The 20,305-nt window shown below is 34.0% G+C and overlaps 2 protein-coding genes across 2 annotated transcripts; both read left to right on the top strand.

The window, feature by feature from the left end:
* The first annotated feature begins 3,697 nt into the window (after nt 1-3,697).
* Nucleotides 3,698-10,409, top strand: LOC108374291 (esterase B1-like). The gene is made up of 5 exons (XM_017630267.1): nt 3,698-3,708; nt 4,273-4,555; nt 4,789-4,942; nt 8,284-9,038; nt 9,856-10,409. The coding sequence occupies exons 1-5, from the start codon at nt 3,698-3,700 to the stop codon at nt 10,357-10,359; spliced, it is 1,707 nt and encodes a 568-aa protein (XP_017485756.1). The 3' UTR covers nt 10,360-10,409.
* Nucleotides 10,410-12,505: 2,096 nt separating this feature from the next.
* On the top strand, nt 12,506-17,098 carry LOC108374292 (esterase B1-like). Its single transcript, XM_017630268.1, has 6 exons — nt 12,506-12,626; nt 12,785-12,862; nt 12,966-13,248; nt 13,403-13,553; nt 15,716-16,470; nt 16,552-17,098. The coding sequence occupies exons 2-6, from the start codon at nt 12,852-12,854 to the stop codon at nt 17,053-17,055; spliced, it is 1,704 nt and encodes a 567-aa protein (XP_017485757.1). The 5' UTR covers nt 12,506-12,626; nt 12,785-12,851; the 3' UTR covers nt 17,056-17,098.
* The last annotated feature ends 3,207 nt before the right edge of the window (nt 17,099-20,305 follow it).

The raw sequence follows: 20,305 nt of genomic DNA, 5'->3' as shown, positions 1-20,305 counted from the left end.
ATGTAAATACATATATATATAACAGTACATATCACACTCTAAATAAAAAAGTTTCCAATCTAAAAAAAAATTTTAAAATCGCCTTTTATTAGCATACCACATCGTTTTTTGTAATAAAACATTTTAGGTAGATATGGATTTTACATTTCAGCAACGATGAATTTTAATTTCTTATTTAAAAAATTATGTCAAACATGTAGAAAAGTTGCATTTTTTTAAACGGCACACAGTGGTCGGAAGAGATTTGTTACACGCGAAAATTTGGCGGCTGTTACGATTATAAAAAAAAATCCGAATATGCCATAACAATTTTAGTTTGACAGTTCACAGCGGTTGTCAGATGGTAATTTCTCTAAAAATAAAAAAATAAAATACCTTTTTATATTTTTTGAATTTTTCTAAAAATCAAATAGTCTTTATAAAAATGTCTTTGATTAGGTTTTTAGACATGCTGATCACGAATTTTATGTCAAATTGAAACTTTGACAGAGTTGACAGCTGTCAAATAAACCGCTAATTTTTCTAAAAATTAGAAAAAAATTTTAAGGTGCAACTGGTAAGGGTTTTATACCAATTATACAATTTAATCTAGGTCCCAAGAGTTTTTTAAATTTTTTATTTTATTTTAACGAAATTCGTCATTACCAAAACTCCAATTTTCTTATTTTTAATAAAGTTATTCAGGTTTTAATCTTTGGAAATTTCGGACGCCATATTGGATTTCGAATTTTGGGTTTTCAAAAACTAGCTTGAAATTTGTAATGAGCGAATTTAAGAACCTTTAAATACCATATTTCATTAAAATTCATTAATTTTTTTAATTTCTCGACGCCATATTGAATTCGTTTTTGGATCTTTGAAATTGGACTTCAGCTTCCTTAAGACACGCCTTATAAATTATATAATGCTAAATATAGAATTAATTCCATTAATCTTTAATATTGTAATACACTTTATGCTATTTGGAACAGCTGCTAAAGTTGGTCTACTGAAATAAAAAATAGCCGCCACTTTTATTGGCGCGAGTATGCGCGGCTTTTCTTTTGGTAGATACTTAAAGTTCGGCCCTTACCTTTTGGTAAAGGAATGAAGATCCTACTCGGCTCTACTTATTAGTTATACCTTCTTGAAAAAAAAAATTTCTTGAAAAATAATCCGTGTTATTAGGGTATTCATAATTAGCGCAATAAATACGTATTACCAGGCTCTAAACAAATGCCTTATTTTCTTGGTGTTGAGCTCACTCACAACTTTTTGTTCACATACATGCTCTATCACTTCTTGCCAAATTTTAACGCACACAGTTTTATCATTTTTTTTTAGCCAGAAGATAAGCATAATTTTTAGGAACGTAGATATACATATACTACATACAGTTACGATCATTGAAATAGTACTACGCGCTTACAAGAAGCATTGCGCCCCTAATTTCGCATACTACGCGCTATTGGTATGGATTTTTTTTTGTTTTAAATTATCACCTTTAGTGTATGATTTATCTCTATGCAAATTTCAAAGCGTTCATCAGCTACGGTTTAATTTTTTAAGAAGTACATATCCCCTGTTGTGAACGGGATTTTAGGCGAGCAGTGAAGTAGTAGCGCAGAACAACTAAAGTCGCAAAATTTAGCTTCAATTGAAAATATTTGAGATTTTGGAATAAAAATTTAAGTTAAATGATTTGGTTTATTATATCTACTACTACTATTACTATTACTATTACTATTACTATTACTATTACTATTACTATTAGTATTACTATTACTATTACTATTACTATTACTATTACTATTACTATTACTTTTGAAAAAATTTTATCCGCAAATGCACACTACTATTTTAGTGCTCGCAGCTGTACATGCTCTGCAAAAAAATTGTGCAAATAATCTCTTAAGCGAGTATTTTGGTATTATTCTCCTGGGCAATAATTTATCTCAGCTAATCTCATACGGGTATTTTTGCAGACCGACTAGTTTTGAATCATCCCTTAAGGGTATAATTAGAGATAAATTAGTCCCGACACATCTCTAACTGCTTCAATTAAGGACTGAATTATACTATGTACGCACTTAAGGACGGTATACTACCTGGGGTTTCAAGTATAAATAGTGAAATTAACCTAATCCGTCTATTCTAACAGAACCATAAAACTTAGCTCATCATAAAAATTCGATTTGAAGTGCTAGAAAAATACACAAAAACTTAGAAACTTATGTTGTAGTGGCATATTTGCTGCAGCGGAAAATTTTGTTGCGCAGTAGAAATCACTGTGACTTTGTTACAATACGCCTGTTAGACTCAAATTTCGCATTGATGAAGTCGACTCAGCGAACTAATAGATACTGAAACTCGAGTCGAAACTTAACAAAAACTTAAAAAGTTCTGCACATATTTTTGTTTTTAAATTTTGAATATTTACGGCAGACTTTTCTAGAATGGTTATCGGCTAAAAACAACTTTCCACCTCTCAGATAAACCGAATTTTTAATGCTGCAAAGGTCTGGAAGTGTTCATGGTAGAGTATTAGATTTTGGTATGAAGGCTTATGAAATCAATTCCATACTCTTGAAAAAAAATTGGGGTTATTGAAAAGGGCGGTAAGTTTAATTTATCACAGGGCATTTCTCGTAATACGTAGTAGACAAGCATTTTTTCTAATAGTGATCACCCTTTGTTAGGCAATTGCGTACCTTCGAACGTGTTTTGCATTGAAAAGGATTCTTAAAAAAAGACAATTACTGTTCCTGGACCGCTTTTAACTTTAAAGACGTTTTCGTAGTAATATTCATAATATTTTTATGTTTAATTGATTTGTTTAGATTATGTCCTTGCTTTTCCCGCTCGCATAATATGAATATGAATAATATTTAGTATGTGTCCCAACTACATATTTCAAACTTATTTACCAACTTGTTTCTCATCATACTTTTGGCACTATGTCCAAAGCAGTTACGCATGGTGTAGATCGAAACTAGATCTTTGCAAAAGAGTATGCACATTTTTCTTCGCTTATAACTGATAATTATCAAAATTTAAAAAACACTCAAAAGCAGATGGCAAGAACTTGTGATGTGAATACATAAGTTATGTTAGTTGTATTCGAAATTTTGCCGCTTCATGTACATACGCATATAGGCTGTGTGATTTTTTTTTTTTTCATTTTACTTGAACTCTATCGAATTCCACTAAATCATATTTTTTTACATAAATATAGTGGTATATTTAACTTGGTAAATGTGTAAACCTATATACATATCAACTGGTTTATTTAAGATTTTATACCTAATAATTAACTCTAATAGCCCGTGAAACTTTATTATGTTTTTACTTATTATAAAAAGTAATTTATTTTATTATTTTATTATTCAGCGTATTTTAATTGAGATAGTTCGGATGTAAACGAATAAATTCATATTTACAAGGTTTTTGCAAATCTTATAACGCCGCTTTAACAATAACCAATAAATTTATATAATTAGAGCTTTAAGTTTATGATGAAATAAACTTTAAAACTCATTATACTTTAAAGAAATATTTTCATATGATTTACAGTTTGATACGCTAAGTGCACACAACCCTAATCAAACATCTTTTGTCAAGTCATTAAAAACATATATACAACAAATTTTCTTCCACGTCAACAAACTGATTGCGGATATATCTACATACATACACACATATCTAAAAAAAAAACGTAATGGCAACAAAGTAAGTTGTATGAATATTTTAAAAATATCCCAGTCGGCTAAATGATAAGTGCTTCTGTGTAGGCGAATCCTTACAGGAAATGCTTTTTTAGTAGGACCTTCTCTTTGTAAGCTCGGTTAAAAGATCTTTCAATAGCGCTGGCATTCGAAATAAATAAAAGCAAATATTAAATAGTGGTATTCACCAAATTGAGCAAGTGACCTGGTACTCTGGCAAAAGAGCAGATGAGCTCAAGCCATGACTATTGACAAGAGTTGTTGCTCGAGCTGATCTGCTCTTTTTCCAGACTGCCAGGCCACTTGCATATTTTGGTGAATATCACTATTGTTGTAGACTTGTCGATGCCTGTCTGTTGTAAATTTAACTTTTTCATTATCATTTCACGTAAACTTTGTGTGAAAAAAGGAAACTGATTTAGAAAGCCTTTAAACTCTAGCCTTTCCCTTCGCTTCGAAGGGTCTGAAACAAGGGTTCTCAGAAACCCTCTTGATTTTTCAAATTTTGTCGACTGGGATAGGAAGTAATCCAAATACTTTCATAAAACATTATATATGTATGACACAGCTCTGGCATATTGGAGACAGTGGAACTGCAACTACCACAAGGACGCATACGCGGTGCAACGCGCGAGACTGTCAACGGCATTACCTACTATAGCTTTGAGGGCATTCCTTATGCCCTGCCGCCGGTTGGAAAATTACGTTTTCGGGCACCCAAACCCTTTGGGAATTGGAAAGACACGCTAGATTGCACAAACAGTCCACCCAAGCCGGTGCAAAAGAATAATCGGGCTGGCAAAGCCGATGGTAGCGAGGATTGTCTTTATCTGAACGTTTTTACGAAAAATGTAAGTAGACGTACACATGTAGATATCAATACCTAAAAGTGAAAGGTGCCTAGTCCACTCTTTTTTCAAATTTAGTTTTTGATGCAGAATGACAAATAATGCGAAACGTCTCTCCTGCACACTTTCAAAAAATGGAAGTGGCACCTGTTCGGGTTTAGGGAACAATATATATTAGTAGCATCCAAATTCAATGCTTTTTACTTGTTGCTGGAATTGTGCATTTGAAATTTCAGATAGATGCAGTTTCCAAGCAAATGCCTGTAATGGTTTGGATATATGGCGGCGGATTTCAGTCTGGACATGCAGCACGTGGTCACCATGGACCTGATTATCTTCTACAAGAAGATATTGTATTTGTTTCCTTGAACTATAGACTTGATTCGTTGGGTAAGTTCATTGGCATTAGCCAGAATCAGAGTTTTAGATCTGAACCAATATATCACAGTTTTATAGATATTTTATATAACTGGCATTTCAGACTGAGTAAGAAAATTTCGTTCCTTGAGCATGTAATATCTTAATCAGTTTATTGTTAAGATTCAGTCAAATTAAAACACAGCCCTCATAATAGTATTTAAAGGGCAAAATTTAGGCCAGCGAAAGATTTTGATCACAAACTTTTTATGATCTCCGGATTCATTCCACCCATTGTCCTGCTTTCACGTCTTTAGAGTGGCAACTATCTTGAAAGATTTACTGCCTTTCGAAAGACTAATGGAAAGATCTGCTAACCTGAAGTTCTTAGCGTTATGCCGTTCGCCTTTAAGCAATACTTTTTTATTTAAATTAAATAAAAAAAAAACATATTTATATATTTTGCTTTTTAAAACAATAGAAAGTAAAAATAAATGAACATTTAATTAAGAAAGGAAAAATTAAAATAAAGCAAAAATAAATAGAAAATATTTTTCAAAATTAAGTGAAATTTATATATTTTTTTTTTCTTAAAACAAGAAAATCTAAAAATTAAATAGAAAAGGAAAAAATTATATCAAAAGCGAAACTTGAAAATTAAATTAAATAAAATAAATATTCTTATTTTTTAAACCAAATCTAAAAATTAAAAGGAATTTGAATTTAAACTAAGACAAAACATAAATAAAATTAAATGCAATAAAATATAAATTAAAAGAAATTAGAATTAGAAAATTAAATAAAATTAAATAATCGAAAAATTTCTTTTTTAAAAAATAAATTAAAAAATTTTAAGAAAATTGAATTAAAAAAGGCAAAAAGATAATAAAGAGTATCCTAAGAATTAAATATAAATTAAATGAAATTTAAAAAAATATACTTTTTAAAACTAAAAACTATACTACTTATTTTATCAACTTATTTTTTTCAAATTTATTTTTTTTTTTNTTTATTTTTTTTTTTTATTTTAAAATGGTATTCTTTTAACGAGAAGAATTTTTTTTTATTTAATTTCCTTTTTAGGCACTTATTTAGCTTAACCTTTTTTAAATTAATTTATTTCCTTCCTGTAAAAAAGAAAAAAATATATTTTTTTTTAATTTGATTAAATTTTTAGAAACTTATTTTATTTAGTTTTAAATTTAATTTGTTTTTTTTTTCTTTTTTAATTTAATTTTCTTTTCTTTTTTTAATTTAATTTTCCTTTAATGTTTAGATTGATAATTTTTTTTTCCAATATAGTAAATCTTTCTTTTAATTTCATTACATTTTTAGAAACTTATTTTATTTATTTTTAAATTTAATTTGTTTTGTTTTTCTTTTTTATTTAATTTGAATTTCTTTTTTTTTAATTAAATTTTTTGACTCTTTAAAAAAACATTTTTTGATAAAAATTTTTTCTTCTTACTTGGTGCTGTAACCGCCTAAGCCGTCTGTCTTTCCATCGCAGTGGGGTCTTTTTTATTTCCCTTTAACATATAAAAATATTTTCTTTTATTTTCATTTTACTAAGTTTTTTTTTTAATTTTCTCTGATTTATTAGTTTTTATTATTTTATATTAATTTAAGTTAATTAAAAAAAAAAACTTATTGCTAAAAGGCGAATAGCATAACGCTAAGACCTCCTCGTTAGCAGATCCTTTAATTAGTATTTCGAAAGACAGTAAAGAGCTTTCAAGATAGTTGCCAGAATCGCCCTGTAATAAAAATCTTTCGAACTATCTTGCCATCTGTCTTTCATAAATCAAAGCAAATGCTTTGCTGGCAAAAACTACCTAAGTAATCCTTGCGAAGGCGGGAAGAAAGCATTAAACAAGTTTTTTTTGCCACCAAAAAGGCAGATAGAATTGTCATGTATGCATATCACGGTCAGGGGCCTAATTCATAAAAGTGACAGATGAGGAAATTGTCGATGTTTTATAGACGCCTGTAGGCAACAGTGACAAAACTGGAATTGTGTGACAATGGTGCGTGCTGACAATTGTCACTCTAACAAAATTGTCGTGACAATAGCTACAAAATTAATTAGCTCCGTCAGAGATTTTTCAATGATTTGAATATTTGTATATATGTATATGTATATCGGTTAAATATAGGTTTTAAAACTCGACAACGGCAATTTTGTCACTTCCTAATGGAATTTTGATTACCTTGTTTATACCGACACATAGAGTGTTTTGGCCCGGTTTGCTGTAATTCAAAACGGATGCTCGAATTGGTTTTCAAACCGATTGTTTATTTATCAAATCGGTTAGAAAACACCTATAAACACTTCATTCAGTTGACGCAAAGTGAAAATAGGCTGATTTTCTTTATACAGCCCGTTTTAGATTATAATTTTTATTTAAATAAATTTGAATTATTGTTCATTTTCATTTCGGTGAACCACGCAAATTAATTATTAAAGAAATTTCCAATTAAATCAGAAAATTTTGCTTACTTTTAAGTACGGTTTCAGTGAGTGCACTATAAAGACACAGGTATAAACTTTTGAAATAAATATGTTTAAGTCAAATCGGCTTTTTTAATGCGGTTCTTGCGTGCTCGCTGGCTAGATTTACAAACAAAAATGGACGAGCTAGGCGCGCAAGACCAGCACATTGTACGCCGGCAGGACGGAGAGAAAGAAGTTGAATAAAAAGAAGAAAAATTGGTGAAATGGTGTGTAATGGTGCAAATGTCTCCAACTCTGGCCTGTGCGATTTGTTCAGATTGAGCGAGTCCGGCGAGTCTAGCTGGTGAGCATTACTCCGGTCTGCTCATGGTGCGACCCTTCGAGGAGTAACGTGGTGATTGTGTTTTACCACCTAAATTCGGGTAGAAACAGCAATGGTTCATTGTGGAGTTGCATTGCAACCGGGTGCTGGGACCCAGAGAATGGCAGAGACTTTAGGTAGGTTTCGATCCTACCAAGATGGCCAGTGTGTCCACCACACACTGCCCATTCGTACGGAAGAGCTTGCATTTCAGGGCGCTGATCAGGGCATTTGAATTGATCCGTTGGGCAGGAAAGTGAAGCTTTTTAGATTTATTTTCGAGCAGCTTTGATGACCTCAGGTGACTCAAAATTGTAGAATCTTCTGCTAACGATCTGTTTACTTTACCATAACATCACCAAGGCTTTGTAGACTTTATGTTCAAGGCGAGTCTTTCAAGTCAGGCTTTCAGAACCACTCCTACTTTCCTAATTTATTTAGTTTCTACAACACCCGCATACAATCACATTCAGTATAGCTTGCTATTTTTCGCCAACAATCTTGTTTTTTCTCAACCCACTAAGTTTGATTAAACTTTTATTTCGTCTCCTATTTCAGGTTTTCTTAGTTTAAGTGATCCAAATCTTGATGTACCTGGTAATGCCGCTCTCAAAGATCAACTGCTGGCTCTAAAATGGATAAAAAAGAATATTCACTACTTCGGTGGCAATTGCAATAACATCACACTTTTGGGTGAAAGCGCAGGCGCCACATGTGTACACTTTTTGTCGTTGACCGAACAGTCGCGTGATCTTTTTCAGCGGGCAATTCTGATGTCCGGCTCCTCTCTCTGCCCTTGGGCTTTAATGACTCGACGAGATTTGGCTTACCAATTGGCTGTTCGCCATGGCTATAAGGGTGAAAATAAAGACAGTGATGTGCTTGCGTATTTGGAAAATTTAGATGCGGGGAAATTAGTTGAGCATTCATTGGTCAACGATGATGAAAGTCGTTATTTTCTACCGCTCACCTTTGCTCCGACTGTAGAACCTTATGAATCCGATAATTGCATAATTCCTACCGAGCCGTTTAATATGTTAAGGACAGCTTGGAGTAATAGTATTCCTATACTTATGGGTGGCACTTCGTTTGAAGGACTACTGTTGTATCCACATCTGAAGATGTCTCAACATATTCTGGATATTGTTAGACAACAGCCAGAAATATTGCTGCCTGCTGAACTGAGACGTGCTCATAATAAAATTGAGAACCGAATTATGAGTGAGCGTATACTTAAATTATATTTCGGTGAGCAGAGGGACGAAGTGGTGTTAAAGCAGCCAAATCAAGATCCCTTATTCGATTTAATGCATGTGAGTATACATACTTATGTAAATAAATGTATATCGGTACATTAATATAGAAAGACCCTAACTCATGTCCTTGTCACAATTAAGCTTTGCACAATGAAAAATTTCAAAGCAACTACGTCAAGAAATTATGTAACTTCTGTGTAAAAAATCTATGTATGGTAAAAAATCGGAACTCAGGTAAGTATTTTGCTTTTTATACTTTAGTTAGGGCCTTTCTATAAAAGAGTAACGATGTACAGTGGTGCAAAGCTGGCATTTAAGTCCATAATTCACTGGAGCCGTCATTTGTCAATACATTACATCCGGTATCACCGGCAATTTAAATGGAAAATGATTTTAAATTTTCTGTCAATTTCCATATAAAATTCAAAAAATTAAAATCATCTTTCACTTAAATTGCTTTCGTAAAATTGGCTGTTAGATTTTTTTAAAACCAAAATTAAATGGTCTCTAAAACACCATAAGAAAAATTTTCTAAAAAATAAAAAATAATAATTTGGTGAAATTTTTGTTTTTAATTTCAAATTGGTGATTTTTTTTTATTTTGGCTGAACCCTAAAATTTATTAACCGGAACAGGAGAATCGATTTTCTTCAAAATTTTTTCCTTATTTTGCACTTTGCACTACAAAATTTAATACATACAATTAAAATTTCAAAAATCGTGCTCAACTGGTCTTTTGGTATTTTTATAAGCTTTTATTAAAAAAAATATTAATCAAATTTGTTGAAAACTGAAGTCTCTAGTAAATTAAGAACAGTAAATTCCAGTTCCATATCAATTTCTATATATATGTTTTTTTCTTTTCGGCAACCAGCTCTGCTCGCACAGGCTTTTCTGGCATGGTCTGCATCGCACAGCACTTGCCCGCATGAAATATGCCACGGCCAACACATTTCTCTACCGATTTGACTTTGACTCGCCCACCTTCAATCATCATCGCTTACGCTTCTGCGGCCAGGACTGTGTAAACGGTGTTGCACATGCCGATGATCTCTCATATTTATTCTATTTGCAAGAATCTAACAAATTGGCCAAGGATACACACGAGTATGTAACTATTCAACGCATGGTTGGTATATGGACAACTTTTGCGAAATTTGGCGATCCGAATTGTGCGCATATCGAACCGCACGTTTGGCTACCAATAGTAAAGAAAAGTCCCGATTATGGGCTTAACATTAGCCATGAGGTGCAAGTAATGCAAATACCAGATGCCCCTAAGCTAAAGGAGTGGGATGCTTTATATGACAAGCGAATGCTCTATGGTTCAGTGTCTGATATAGAGGAGGATTTCGAAGAGAGTACGAGCACTAAATAATCAACTACCGTAGATAAATAAATAAGCAAAAAGAAAAAGATATATATGTAAATGTATGGGAATTATTATTAATATTTATTAAGGAAAATAATAAAAACTCTTTATTTACAATAATTATTTACATTTACATTGGTAATTATTCAACAAACCATTTTTATAAATTATTGTTGCTTTTCCATAATAGTTTTACATACATTACAGCCGGCCTTAAGCTCAATAAAATTGTTGAATATAATTTGTATAAGGCCATAAATAACAAACACAAATTGGAAATAATTTATTTAATTCGCCAGCAATTCCGTTAACGGGGTATATATTATAACTCGAGAGGAACCTCTATTTTTCTCTTCAAAGTTTAATAATAATAATAATAATATATTCTATTTGAAAAAAGGGCATCGACATCCCAGTCGTCTTCGTGTTTGTTGTGTAAATTTGTGCTAGTACTTATTTTATGAAGCTTCAGCTCTGTTCGAGGTTTCTTTATTTTGGTTGGATGTTTTATAGCACTTTAGCCAAACCATTACCTCTCCTCGAAGGGAGCTGTCATTGAGTGTGACTTTTGTACGACGGGAGAGGACTTTATTTCAAAATTGCCTACTTAGTCCAAAGTAACTCTTATTGGCAAGAGTGATTCTCGGTTGGATTTCAAGGGTGATATTATTATTGGTGTTACCGATGGTCCCTAAATAAACGACAACGTCCACTTTTTCGAAGTTATAACCAGTGTTGCCAAATATGGCAACTTTCCTACCAAAACTGGATGAAGGTTAAACAGAAAGGCAATTGCATCTCTTATGAGGACACTTACTGGCAACTTTATTATTGGTATTCATAGTTTGAAGAATCTTTGGAATATAGCAAATATACAAAAACTTTTAAGCCATTGTCCGGCTGGACAAAGAATACAACTTTCGCAAGGCTTTGTAGAGATCTCACATAACCAAACACAAATTTTGACGGTATTTAAAAGGAATGTCTACTGCACAGCATGCTTACCAAAAAAATTCCACTAAATACATAATTTTCACTCCATGAAATTGTACAAATTATAGGGTCCTCGCTGGAAAAGAAAGAATTTGTGGTTGCCGGCTTTCTTAAACACAGAAGGAGCTATTAACAACGTCAGTCTAGGGGACATAGAGCAGTCCTTCAGCAGGATTGCGTACATCGTGGTGAAGTGAATTAAAACAGTGCTTAATTATCTCAGATGAGAGAAAAAACTCCGGCCCCGGACTGAAAAATCACGGGCCCTTATACATAAGTTTTAATAATTTAAAAGCATGTGATCAATTGAGAGTTTTCGTTTAGGGTTTCTTTAATGTAGAGAGTCAGAAAACTAAGCTCGAACGGAATATACATATTTATGATAAAAGTCTGTAACGAAGGAGCAGTTTCTCGCGGAAATATGAAAAAAAGATTTGTTTCTATAATGAAAACCATGGTTATTCAAAGCATGAGCATTTAGGCCCCTAAAAAGCCCAGCCCAGGGGGATTACCCCTGTCCCCCAACCTCTAGACGTGCCGGCCTCTAATCACACACCCAGCCATAGTGGCCGCCTTATATTTCCACCAAAAAAACTTTGACAAATCATCACAGAACACCGAGTTACTATAACGTAATAAAAGTGCAAGGTAGTGATTGAAGACGAACTAGTTATATATGTATGTAAGTATGTACTTCCTTATGTACATGTATAGGTACTTATGTATGTATTTAAAAAAAAAGTGCATTGATATATTTCCATTGTAATTTTTGTTCTGCCTCCACTGTGACACCTAGAAGGCAAGTCTCCAGTGATATTGCTAGATTCCACAAATATGCGCTCTTTGCGTTAACTCAATCGGATTTTGAGTTGAGTAGTTTTAAAGATTGGGGCCAACGATTGGCGCGGAAAAGACAAATTTTTTTTTGGCGCTGCACTTCTCAGTGAAAGCTCTCAAATAAGCTCTCAAAAATATGTAAGAGAATCTCTTATTACCTTGCGCCATCATAACCTGTTTACTTAGATTCAGAGGGGCTTTCTCTCGCTATCTGCCTCATTTTCACTCTCACTTTTAGACAAACACTGCACAGCTGATTGCTGGTGCTTTTTGTATAAATGTATGTTCATATGTTTGCACTGCTAATATACTTATTTAGTTTGCAAAGCACACAACAGCTGCTAATGCGACTACTAGCTCTATTGATTAGTTATTTTCGTTGTATACAAAATTGCAGTACTTCAAACACTTTGTGGCTGCCAGCGGGATAACACATCTTCTGTGTAAATATACTCATATTTATTTAAATTTTATTTTTTCTTTTTATTTATGGAAAACACTTCAAAATTTATGACTCTAAAAATTAAAAAAAAAACCTTAAACTGCACTTAAGTACACTCATGCAAATTATAAACCCGAAATAAAATAAAATGTTTTTTAGAGTTCAGAGATATACCAGCAGTATTCCTAAAATCTCAACCAGCATATTACGATCATATCTACGCAAAATGGCAACGGAGTAAGTTCTATGCATGATTCAGCAAGTACATATATTATATGGACTTTGATTGCAATTAATTTTTTTTTAATTACATAAATATGTATATATTCATATCACGCAGCTCTGGCATATTGGAGACAGTGGAACTGCAATTACCACAAGGGCGCATACGCGGTGCAAAACGCGAGACTGTCTATGGCGATACCTACTACAGCTTTGAGGGCATTCCCTATGCTCAGCCACCAGTTGGAAAGTTGCGCTTTCGGGCACCCAAACCCTTTGGGAATTGGAAAGACACGCTAGACTGCACAAACAGTCCACCCAAGCCGGTGCAAAAGAGTTTACGAACTGGTAAAGTTGAGGGTAGCGAGGATTGCCTTTATCTGAACGTTTTTACTAAAAATGTGAGTAGAGGGTTTAATTTCGACGAAAAAGAATAAAAAAATAAAAATTGTGCTATTTGACCCTGATAGGAACTCATTTTACTTTCAGTTTTGTTATAAATAATCGCTGAAGTCAATATTGCATGAAATTAATTAAATTTCAATTAAATTTCAGATTAATGCAACTAAGCAACTGCCTGTGATGGTTTGGATTTATGGCGGCGGTTTTCAGACTGGTCGTGCAGCACGTGAACACCATGGACCCGATTATCTCTTGCAAGAAGATATTGTTTTTGTATCTTTGAATTATCGCTTGTGCTCTTTGGGTAAGTTCATTGATTTTGAAATGAAATTTTAGTCGACTTATTAATGTTCGTCTGTCTGTCCGTTTGAACGAAATCTTGTATCTCAGTTTCTGAGATATCCGACTGAAATTTGGTAAACAGGTGTATTTTTTAATGTAGTATTTATCATTTTTCGGATCCACTAAAATCGGACCACTATAGAGTATCGCTTCCATCGCTTTTTATGCGAAAACTCTTCTAAAGAACTGCGATAAATCCATTAAAATTTGTACATCTAAGATGAACTATGTTGTAGAAACCAGCGAATTAGTTTTGAAATTGCCTTGGATGGTATGGGAAAAAAAACAATGATTCAGAAATTATTGAAAACAAAACATGGTAGTAAAGTTACTTAAATATTATTTGCGATGGTAATACGTAGATTTTCTGGTCAAAATTTTTACTGTAGAAAGATTTTTAACCCAGTTAAAAATTTTAAGCATAACCGAGTAATATTTTTTAGTCCTTCCAAAGAAGATTCTCAATTTTAGCTCAAACATTTGTTTATGAAAGGCCTTTGAGTTAAACCTTCTCCAAGCGCACCATGAGTGTGACGTGGCCAGTGGTTTTGGTAAGTTACCAGGGCCCTAATTTTATGAGAAAAAAATTTAGCGAAAACCTAAAATTTAAAATAACTTGGTATGCAGATATCCTCCAGCACTCATTGCAGATGGCATGCTGAAAAACTAGCAATACTCCTTCACCCAATTCGCAGAAATTTTAAATGTTCTGACGCCACGCATGATTTAACTTCCAAATAGTGTACCTTATAAACATAAAGCGAACATTCGAAAGTGACCTTCGATATATAATATGCATATCGAACTGAGAACGAACTCATAACCAACCTTAATTTTTCAACCTTCATAGAATATTGGAAATACGCTCAAGATTAGTTCGGAAAAAAATTAAAACCATACATAGTAACAAGAAAGGAAGTAAAATCCAGCTCATTCTTGAAGGGAAATATAAGACAATCACTCTCTCTAATCAACATTCATAACAAAGGAAAAATACATAGGATAACGGATATTCGGTTTTGCTGGAGAATGGCCTAGTTTTCGATTCGAATACGAATCTATTCTACATTAGTTATCGAAAGTAAGACTCGAAAAAATTTTGCTTTTCTAATCATTTCAGAATTGTTAACCAAGCCCAATGTTTATTGGGTACTGTAAACAAATACGTGAGAATGTAACGTTACCACCCAAATAATCGACCGAGTTAACATAAGACATAAATTTCGATTTTTTTTTTAGCCAAGCTAATATCTAATCACTTAAAAAAAAATACTGACTCATTAAATTGTATCTATTAGATAGGTATAATTATGTAGCTTTTAATCTAGGAGCTTATATATAGTGACGAAGTTATCTGCTATCAGATTCTGATTTAATGGGGACTCACATTTTGTTCGCCGCCTGTTTTCGTTTGTCGACCAATTTTGACGAATTAAATTGTAGTATTATGAAATCTTTGTTGTAGACTTTCTGCAATTAAAATAAAAGTATAAGGCGACCTCTGTGGTGTAGTGGTAAGCAGTGCGCGCTTGTGTGACAATAGGGCACACGCCACAAATCGGAGGAGAAGCTATGTATAAGCGCCAATCTATTATTATTATTATTATAGAACAGTTTAAGCTTTTTCTTAAGGAAAAAACTCCTTGCGATCGCAGACTCAAACCCTTATTAAACCCCTTGATTAATATTTTAAATTAATGTAATTGGGAATCGCCGGAGAGTATTTTCCAAAATCTACTTCCATGTCGCTGCAGAAGTCTCATTTAGGTTCGATTTCTTGAGAACTCTTTTATAATTCCTCGTGTTCGGTTTGTAAGGAAGCCGTGCCTAAATTGCAGGACTTTCCACATAACTTTCAGAGAGTGTCCATCAATTTTTTTATTCAAACAATGAAATTTCTTCCTAACTTATCTTGTACCTCATATTTGGGCAAGCTTCTTTGAGTGCCTTCAGCAAACGCGCGTAAACTGATCTGCCAATTTCTATAGCTCTACCTAATTGTCTGGTGTGCCCAGAGTATGTTTTGGGGTAACAGTTCATCGAGATAGGATAGTTTGTCTGGGAGTGCTGAGTTAGTATAAAGTTAAGATAGGTCATCGAATTAAAGTTCTTTTTCTATTTTAGGTTTCCTTAGCCTCAGCGATCCTCGCCTCGACGTACCTGGTAATGCCGCACTCAAGGACCAACTGCTCGCTCTAAAGTGGATCAAAAACAATATTTACTACTTCAATGGAAACTCCAATAATATCACAGTTTTCGGTGAAAGCGCTGGCGCTGCGTGCGCACATATTTTATCCCTGACCGATCAGGCTCGTGGACTCTTCCAACAGGCAATTTTGATGTCAGGTACCGCACTTTGCTCTTGGGCTAATATGACCCAAAGAGATTTGGCTTACCGTTTAGCTGTACACCATGGTTACAAAGGAAGAAATAATGACACGGAAGTGCTTGCCTACTTGGAAAATTTGGATGCGTCGAAATTAGTGGACCATTCGCTGCTTAACGATGCAGAAAAACGTGAATTCCATTGGCTAACTTTCGCACCAACTGTAGAGCCATATGAATCAGATAATTGTATTATACCCACCGATCCATTGAATATGTTAAAGTCAGCATGGGGTAATGGCATACCTATGCTCATAGGTGGCAATTCATTTGAGGGCTTAGTTATGTATCCTCGTCTCAAGACACACCCGCAAATATTTGACTTAGTTAGGCAGCAGCCTGAATTATTACTGCCTACCGAAGTGAAATACAGTCATAAAGATAACGAAAATCGGGTTATGGGTGAACGCATACTTAATCTGTATTTCGGTAAGCAGAAGGACGAAGTGGTGACAACGCAGCCAACGCAGGATCCCATATTCGATTTGTTGCATGTGAGTATAATTGAAAATTATAATGCTTTCAACACGCATATCAAATCTTTGTGTTTTTTTTTGTTTGTTTTGGCAAATCAGCTCTTCTCGCACAAGCTTTTCTGGCATGCCGTCCACCGCACAGCACTTGCGCGCATGAAATATGCCACGGCCAACACATTTCTCTACCGATTTGACTTTGACTCGCCCACCTTTAATCATCATCGCTTACGCTTCTGCGGCGAGGACTGTGTAAACGGTGTTGCACATGCCGATGAGATCTCATACTTATTCTATTTACAAGAATCTAGCAAATTGGCCGAGGATTCACACGAGCATGTAACCATTCAACGCATGGTTGGTATATGGACAACTTTTGCGAAATTGGGTGATCCGAATTGTGCGGATATCGAACCTCATATTTGGGTACCAATAGAAAAGAAAAGTGCCGATTATGGGCTTAACATTAGCCATGAGGTGCAAGTAATGCAAATACCAGATGCCCCTAAGCTGGCCGCATGGGATGCTTTATATGACAAGCGAATGCTCTATGGTTCCGTATCTGATGAAGAGGAAGAATTTGAGAAGGACGCGAGCGCTAATTAGCGCTACAGAACACTAGGTAGATATACTTGGTAATTAAAAATAAATGTGCTTTTGAATACAAACTTTCCGTGTTTTAGTATTTAGTTTTATTTGGGTTAAAAAAAATTTAACTTTTTTGGTTTTCATGAAATGTAAGAAACAGAAATAAATCATACTCTAAACTATCGCCTAAATTAGGTTATTTTAAATAACATTTGCATTAATTTATATACACATATAAATATGAATCTCATTGAAAACAAAACTTGTTTTTTTCTGAGATGGTCCTATAAAAACTTATCTTTTTAGGGCTTCTGGGTAAGCAGTACCAATTACTCGATTCTACTCGATTCCTACTTTTTCGTTCACGTTCGCGCACCATGGGTAACGAGAGTAGCCCATGCGCTAGGTGTGGTAAACAATTCGTCCGACTCCTTTAAATGTCCCCTGAAGTCCGCAGCGTCTATACAACTCGAAGTGCGCCCTAGTAAAAACAGCTGCCAGCTTGACAATATTTAAGCGATTTTAGCTAAAAAATTAATCGAAGATATGGTTGTGCGTTGGTATTTGGCGAACGGTCAAGTCAACAAAACGAAAGCAAGGACTCGCGTGAGACTCTGGTAATGTTTATAGGGTTTTGATTTAAGGGTACACATCTGGAATGCCCGAAGCATTAAACGGAATGTGTTCGTAACTGGACGATTTTAGTTCTAGGTCGTAAAAAGTCCTGTTCCAAGTCCAATGCCAGACTAAGTACGAAAGGGCTCTTTCTTTCAACCGTAGAAAAACCCAGCCTCTATGATATGACGAAAAATTATATAAGGAAATAATGCCGATCGATAGTGTACAGGCTATTTTCAGATCAAATGACGAGAAACCAAATTGATTGTCGACGCACGCAATGTGAGGTCTTATTTTATGCTTATTTTATGAAAACCTGAAGCTCAGTGTGGCTTTAGATCAGATATTCACCATACACCAAATATTGGAAAAGAATCTCGAAAATAGGATCGACGTACCCAGTATATTTGTCGATTTCAAAGCCGCTCTAGACAGCAAGAAAAAAAGTTTCCTTTATGCCGCGTTTTCTAAATTAGGTACTCCTGAAAAACTAATGCGGTTGTGTAAAATGACTTTGAGCTGCGGCTGCCTTTCATATGATTTCTTTGATCTGATATTGGAGATGGTAAAAAGAGCTGCAGAACTCCGGTACAATTTTTTACAAGAGCGTATACTTGCTTTCATATATCGACGACATCGATTGAGAAGCAAACCTCGTACATATCTATTGGCATCTAATAAACAGTTGGCGCATACGCGTCCTAACACTCACGTCACTGCCTTGGTATTTTCATACGAATGCGCACGAATTCTCTAGCCTTGAACGTTGTCAGCACCGACACCCTGCGGTGGTGGCAGTATCCTCGTCTGCCCGGTTTCCGATGGATGGTAGAGAAGGATTTGGCTTCAGTTGACATTTCTAAATGGCGTCAGTTGACAGGGAAGATACATATCTGGCGTTTTTATTGGACTCCACCAAAATTTGGCCAAACAAGAAAAAGAAAATATATCTTAACTTACGAAAAAATGTGTAACACAAAATTTGCTGAGAAATTTAAAAACCTTTAAGGCCATAAAAGAAAAATCTTGCCTATTGAGCGATCATACATAATGACGACCGCGGGAGTAGGTTTTAAAAGCTTTCTTCACATTTAGTATGAACATACTCAGTGTAAAATCTCTGTCTGATCGGCGTTGACGTACATACAAGCATATACATATGTACGTATAAAAAGTTGATTATTATTGACGGAGCTAAACATATCGCGGAAACATGCAAGTAACGTAAAGTTCAAGAAATTAGCTGTACCTATTCAAGCGAAACGGGTTGTTTAAATGTACATATGCACATACATGTTACATTGTCAAAACATCTGTTTGTTTGGTGATATTTTTTATCTTCATATTAATTAATATTTCAGGCGGCGTGTATCGACAGTGTATTATCTATCAATGCCGGTAGCAAGTTTCACATGCGCTCACTAACTTATATACATATGTACGTATGTATGTATGATTTTAGTAAAGTGAATAAAGAAAAAAATTAAAAAGCTAAACAAAGCTATGCGTCCACAATTATGTACTAAAAGAGTAATAAGTAACCGCTCTCCCGCTCACAAAACTGGAGTGCGCGCCAAGTGCTGCTACTTGAAGATTTTTTTATTATACTTTGTCCACTTTCGAGATGTATCCAGTGTTGCCAGAAGTACGGATTCAACTTTAAAATGAAGACCGAAGACTTATTTTCAAAAAATGTTTGGCTTTATCTCAGATTAATTTAAATAAATTCACCATTTTAAACGGTATTTTTTTAGCAAAATATTATTTAAAAAGAAACGAAATAGATTGTCGCAATATTTATACAAATAAAAATTACGATATGTACATTAGGGCGGAGTTATTTACTTTCGAAAAAAGTGGTGTATAGCCTATTCGAACTCTACGTTCGATTCTAAGCAAAACTTGCGAACAAAATATACCAAAAATTACGATTGATCCCCTCAATTTTTAAAAGAAAAATCAGTTTATTATAATTTTTTCTGAACGAAATTAATAATTTATTTACAAAATTTCGTGTTTTCTTCATACAAAATACAGCTTTTACTTTTGAAAATTGGGAGGGTCAAACATAATTTTTGGTATATAGTTTGTTCGCCATTTTGGCTTAGGATCGTAGAATTTTAATTTGCTATACATTTTCTACGAAAATTTTGCTCCTAACAAATTACTCCGCCCTAATGTGCACGTATTAAAAAATTTAGAGTTACAATTTACAAATTTAAAAAAAAAGAACGTAGGTATAAATGTAACATTCTTTTTGAGTATTTTTTCCTGGAAAAGGATGCGCCTAGCATCAAAATTGCTGAGCTCCAGCTAAACTTGTTATTCCAAGTTTTATGCAGATTACGTTGTACTTTTTTTAACTTTCAAATATTTGTATTTGTGGGTTTTCGTAGCTTGTGCACCGCCGCTGAAATATTACTTGAAACCATGGTACAATAAAACAGGTAGAAGCAAGGTACATTGAACAGGTAGTATCAGTAGAGCAGCTGATTTGATTTATTTTCAAATTATTTGGTCTCGAAAATGTCAAATATTTTTAATTTTTTCTCACAAAAATTCTGAATTGTTAAAATCCATTTGCATGTGAAACCTTTTTCCATACAAAACAAGCGATTGAATAGCAGCTTTTGGAACGTTCGCCCAACTC

Source organism: Rhagoletis zephyria, unplaced genomic scaffold (genome assembly GCF_001687245.7).
Source record: "Rhagoletis zephyria isolate East Lansing unplaced genomic scaffold, Rhagoletis_zephyria_1.1 Rzeph_scaffold_07558, whole genome shotgun sequence".
Lineage (NCBI taxonomy): Eukaryota > Metazoa > Arthropoda > Insecta > Diptera > Tephritidae > Rhagoletis > Rhagoletis zephyria.
This window is presented reverse-complemented; position numbering and strand designations above follow the sequence as displayed.

Excerpts from the sequence above, each read along its gene's own strand:
- LOC108374291 (XM_017630267.1), top strand. Across the intron at positions 4,556-4,788 it reads TGAACGTTTTTACGAAAAAT|ATAGATGCAGTTTCCAAGCA; the intron begins GTAAGTAGACGT and ends TTGAAATTTCAG. Across the intron at positions 4,943-8,283 it reads CTATAGACTTGATTCGTTGG|GTTTTCTTAGTTTAAGTGAT; the intron begins GTAAGTTCATTG and ends CTCCTATTTCAG.
- LOC108374292 (XM_017630268.1), top strand. Across the intron at positions 13,554-15,715 it reads TTATCGCTTGTGCTCTTTGG|GTTTCCTTAGCCTCAGCGAT; the intron begins GTAAGTTCATTG and ends TTTCTATTTTAG. Across the intron at positions 16,471-16,551 it reads CCATATTCGATTTGTTGCAT|CTCTTCTCGCACAAGCTTTT; the intron begins GTGAGTATAATT and ends TTGGCAAATCAG.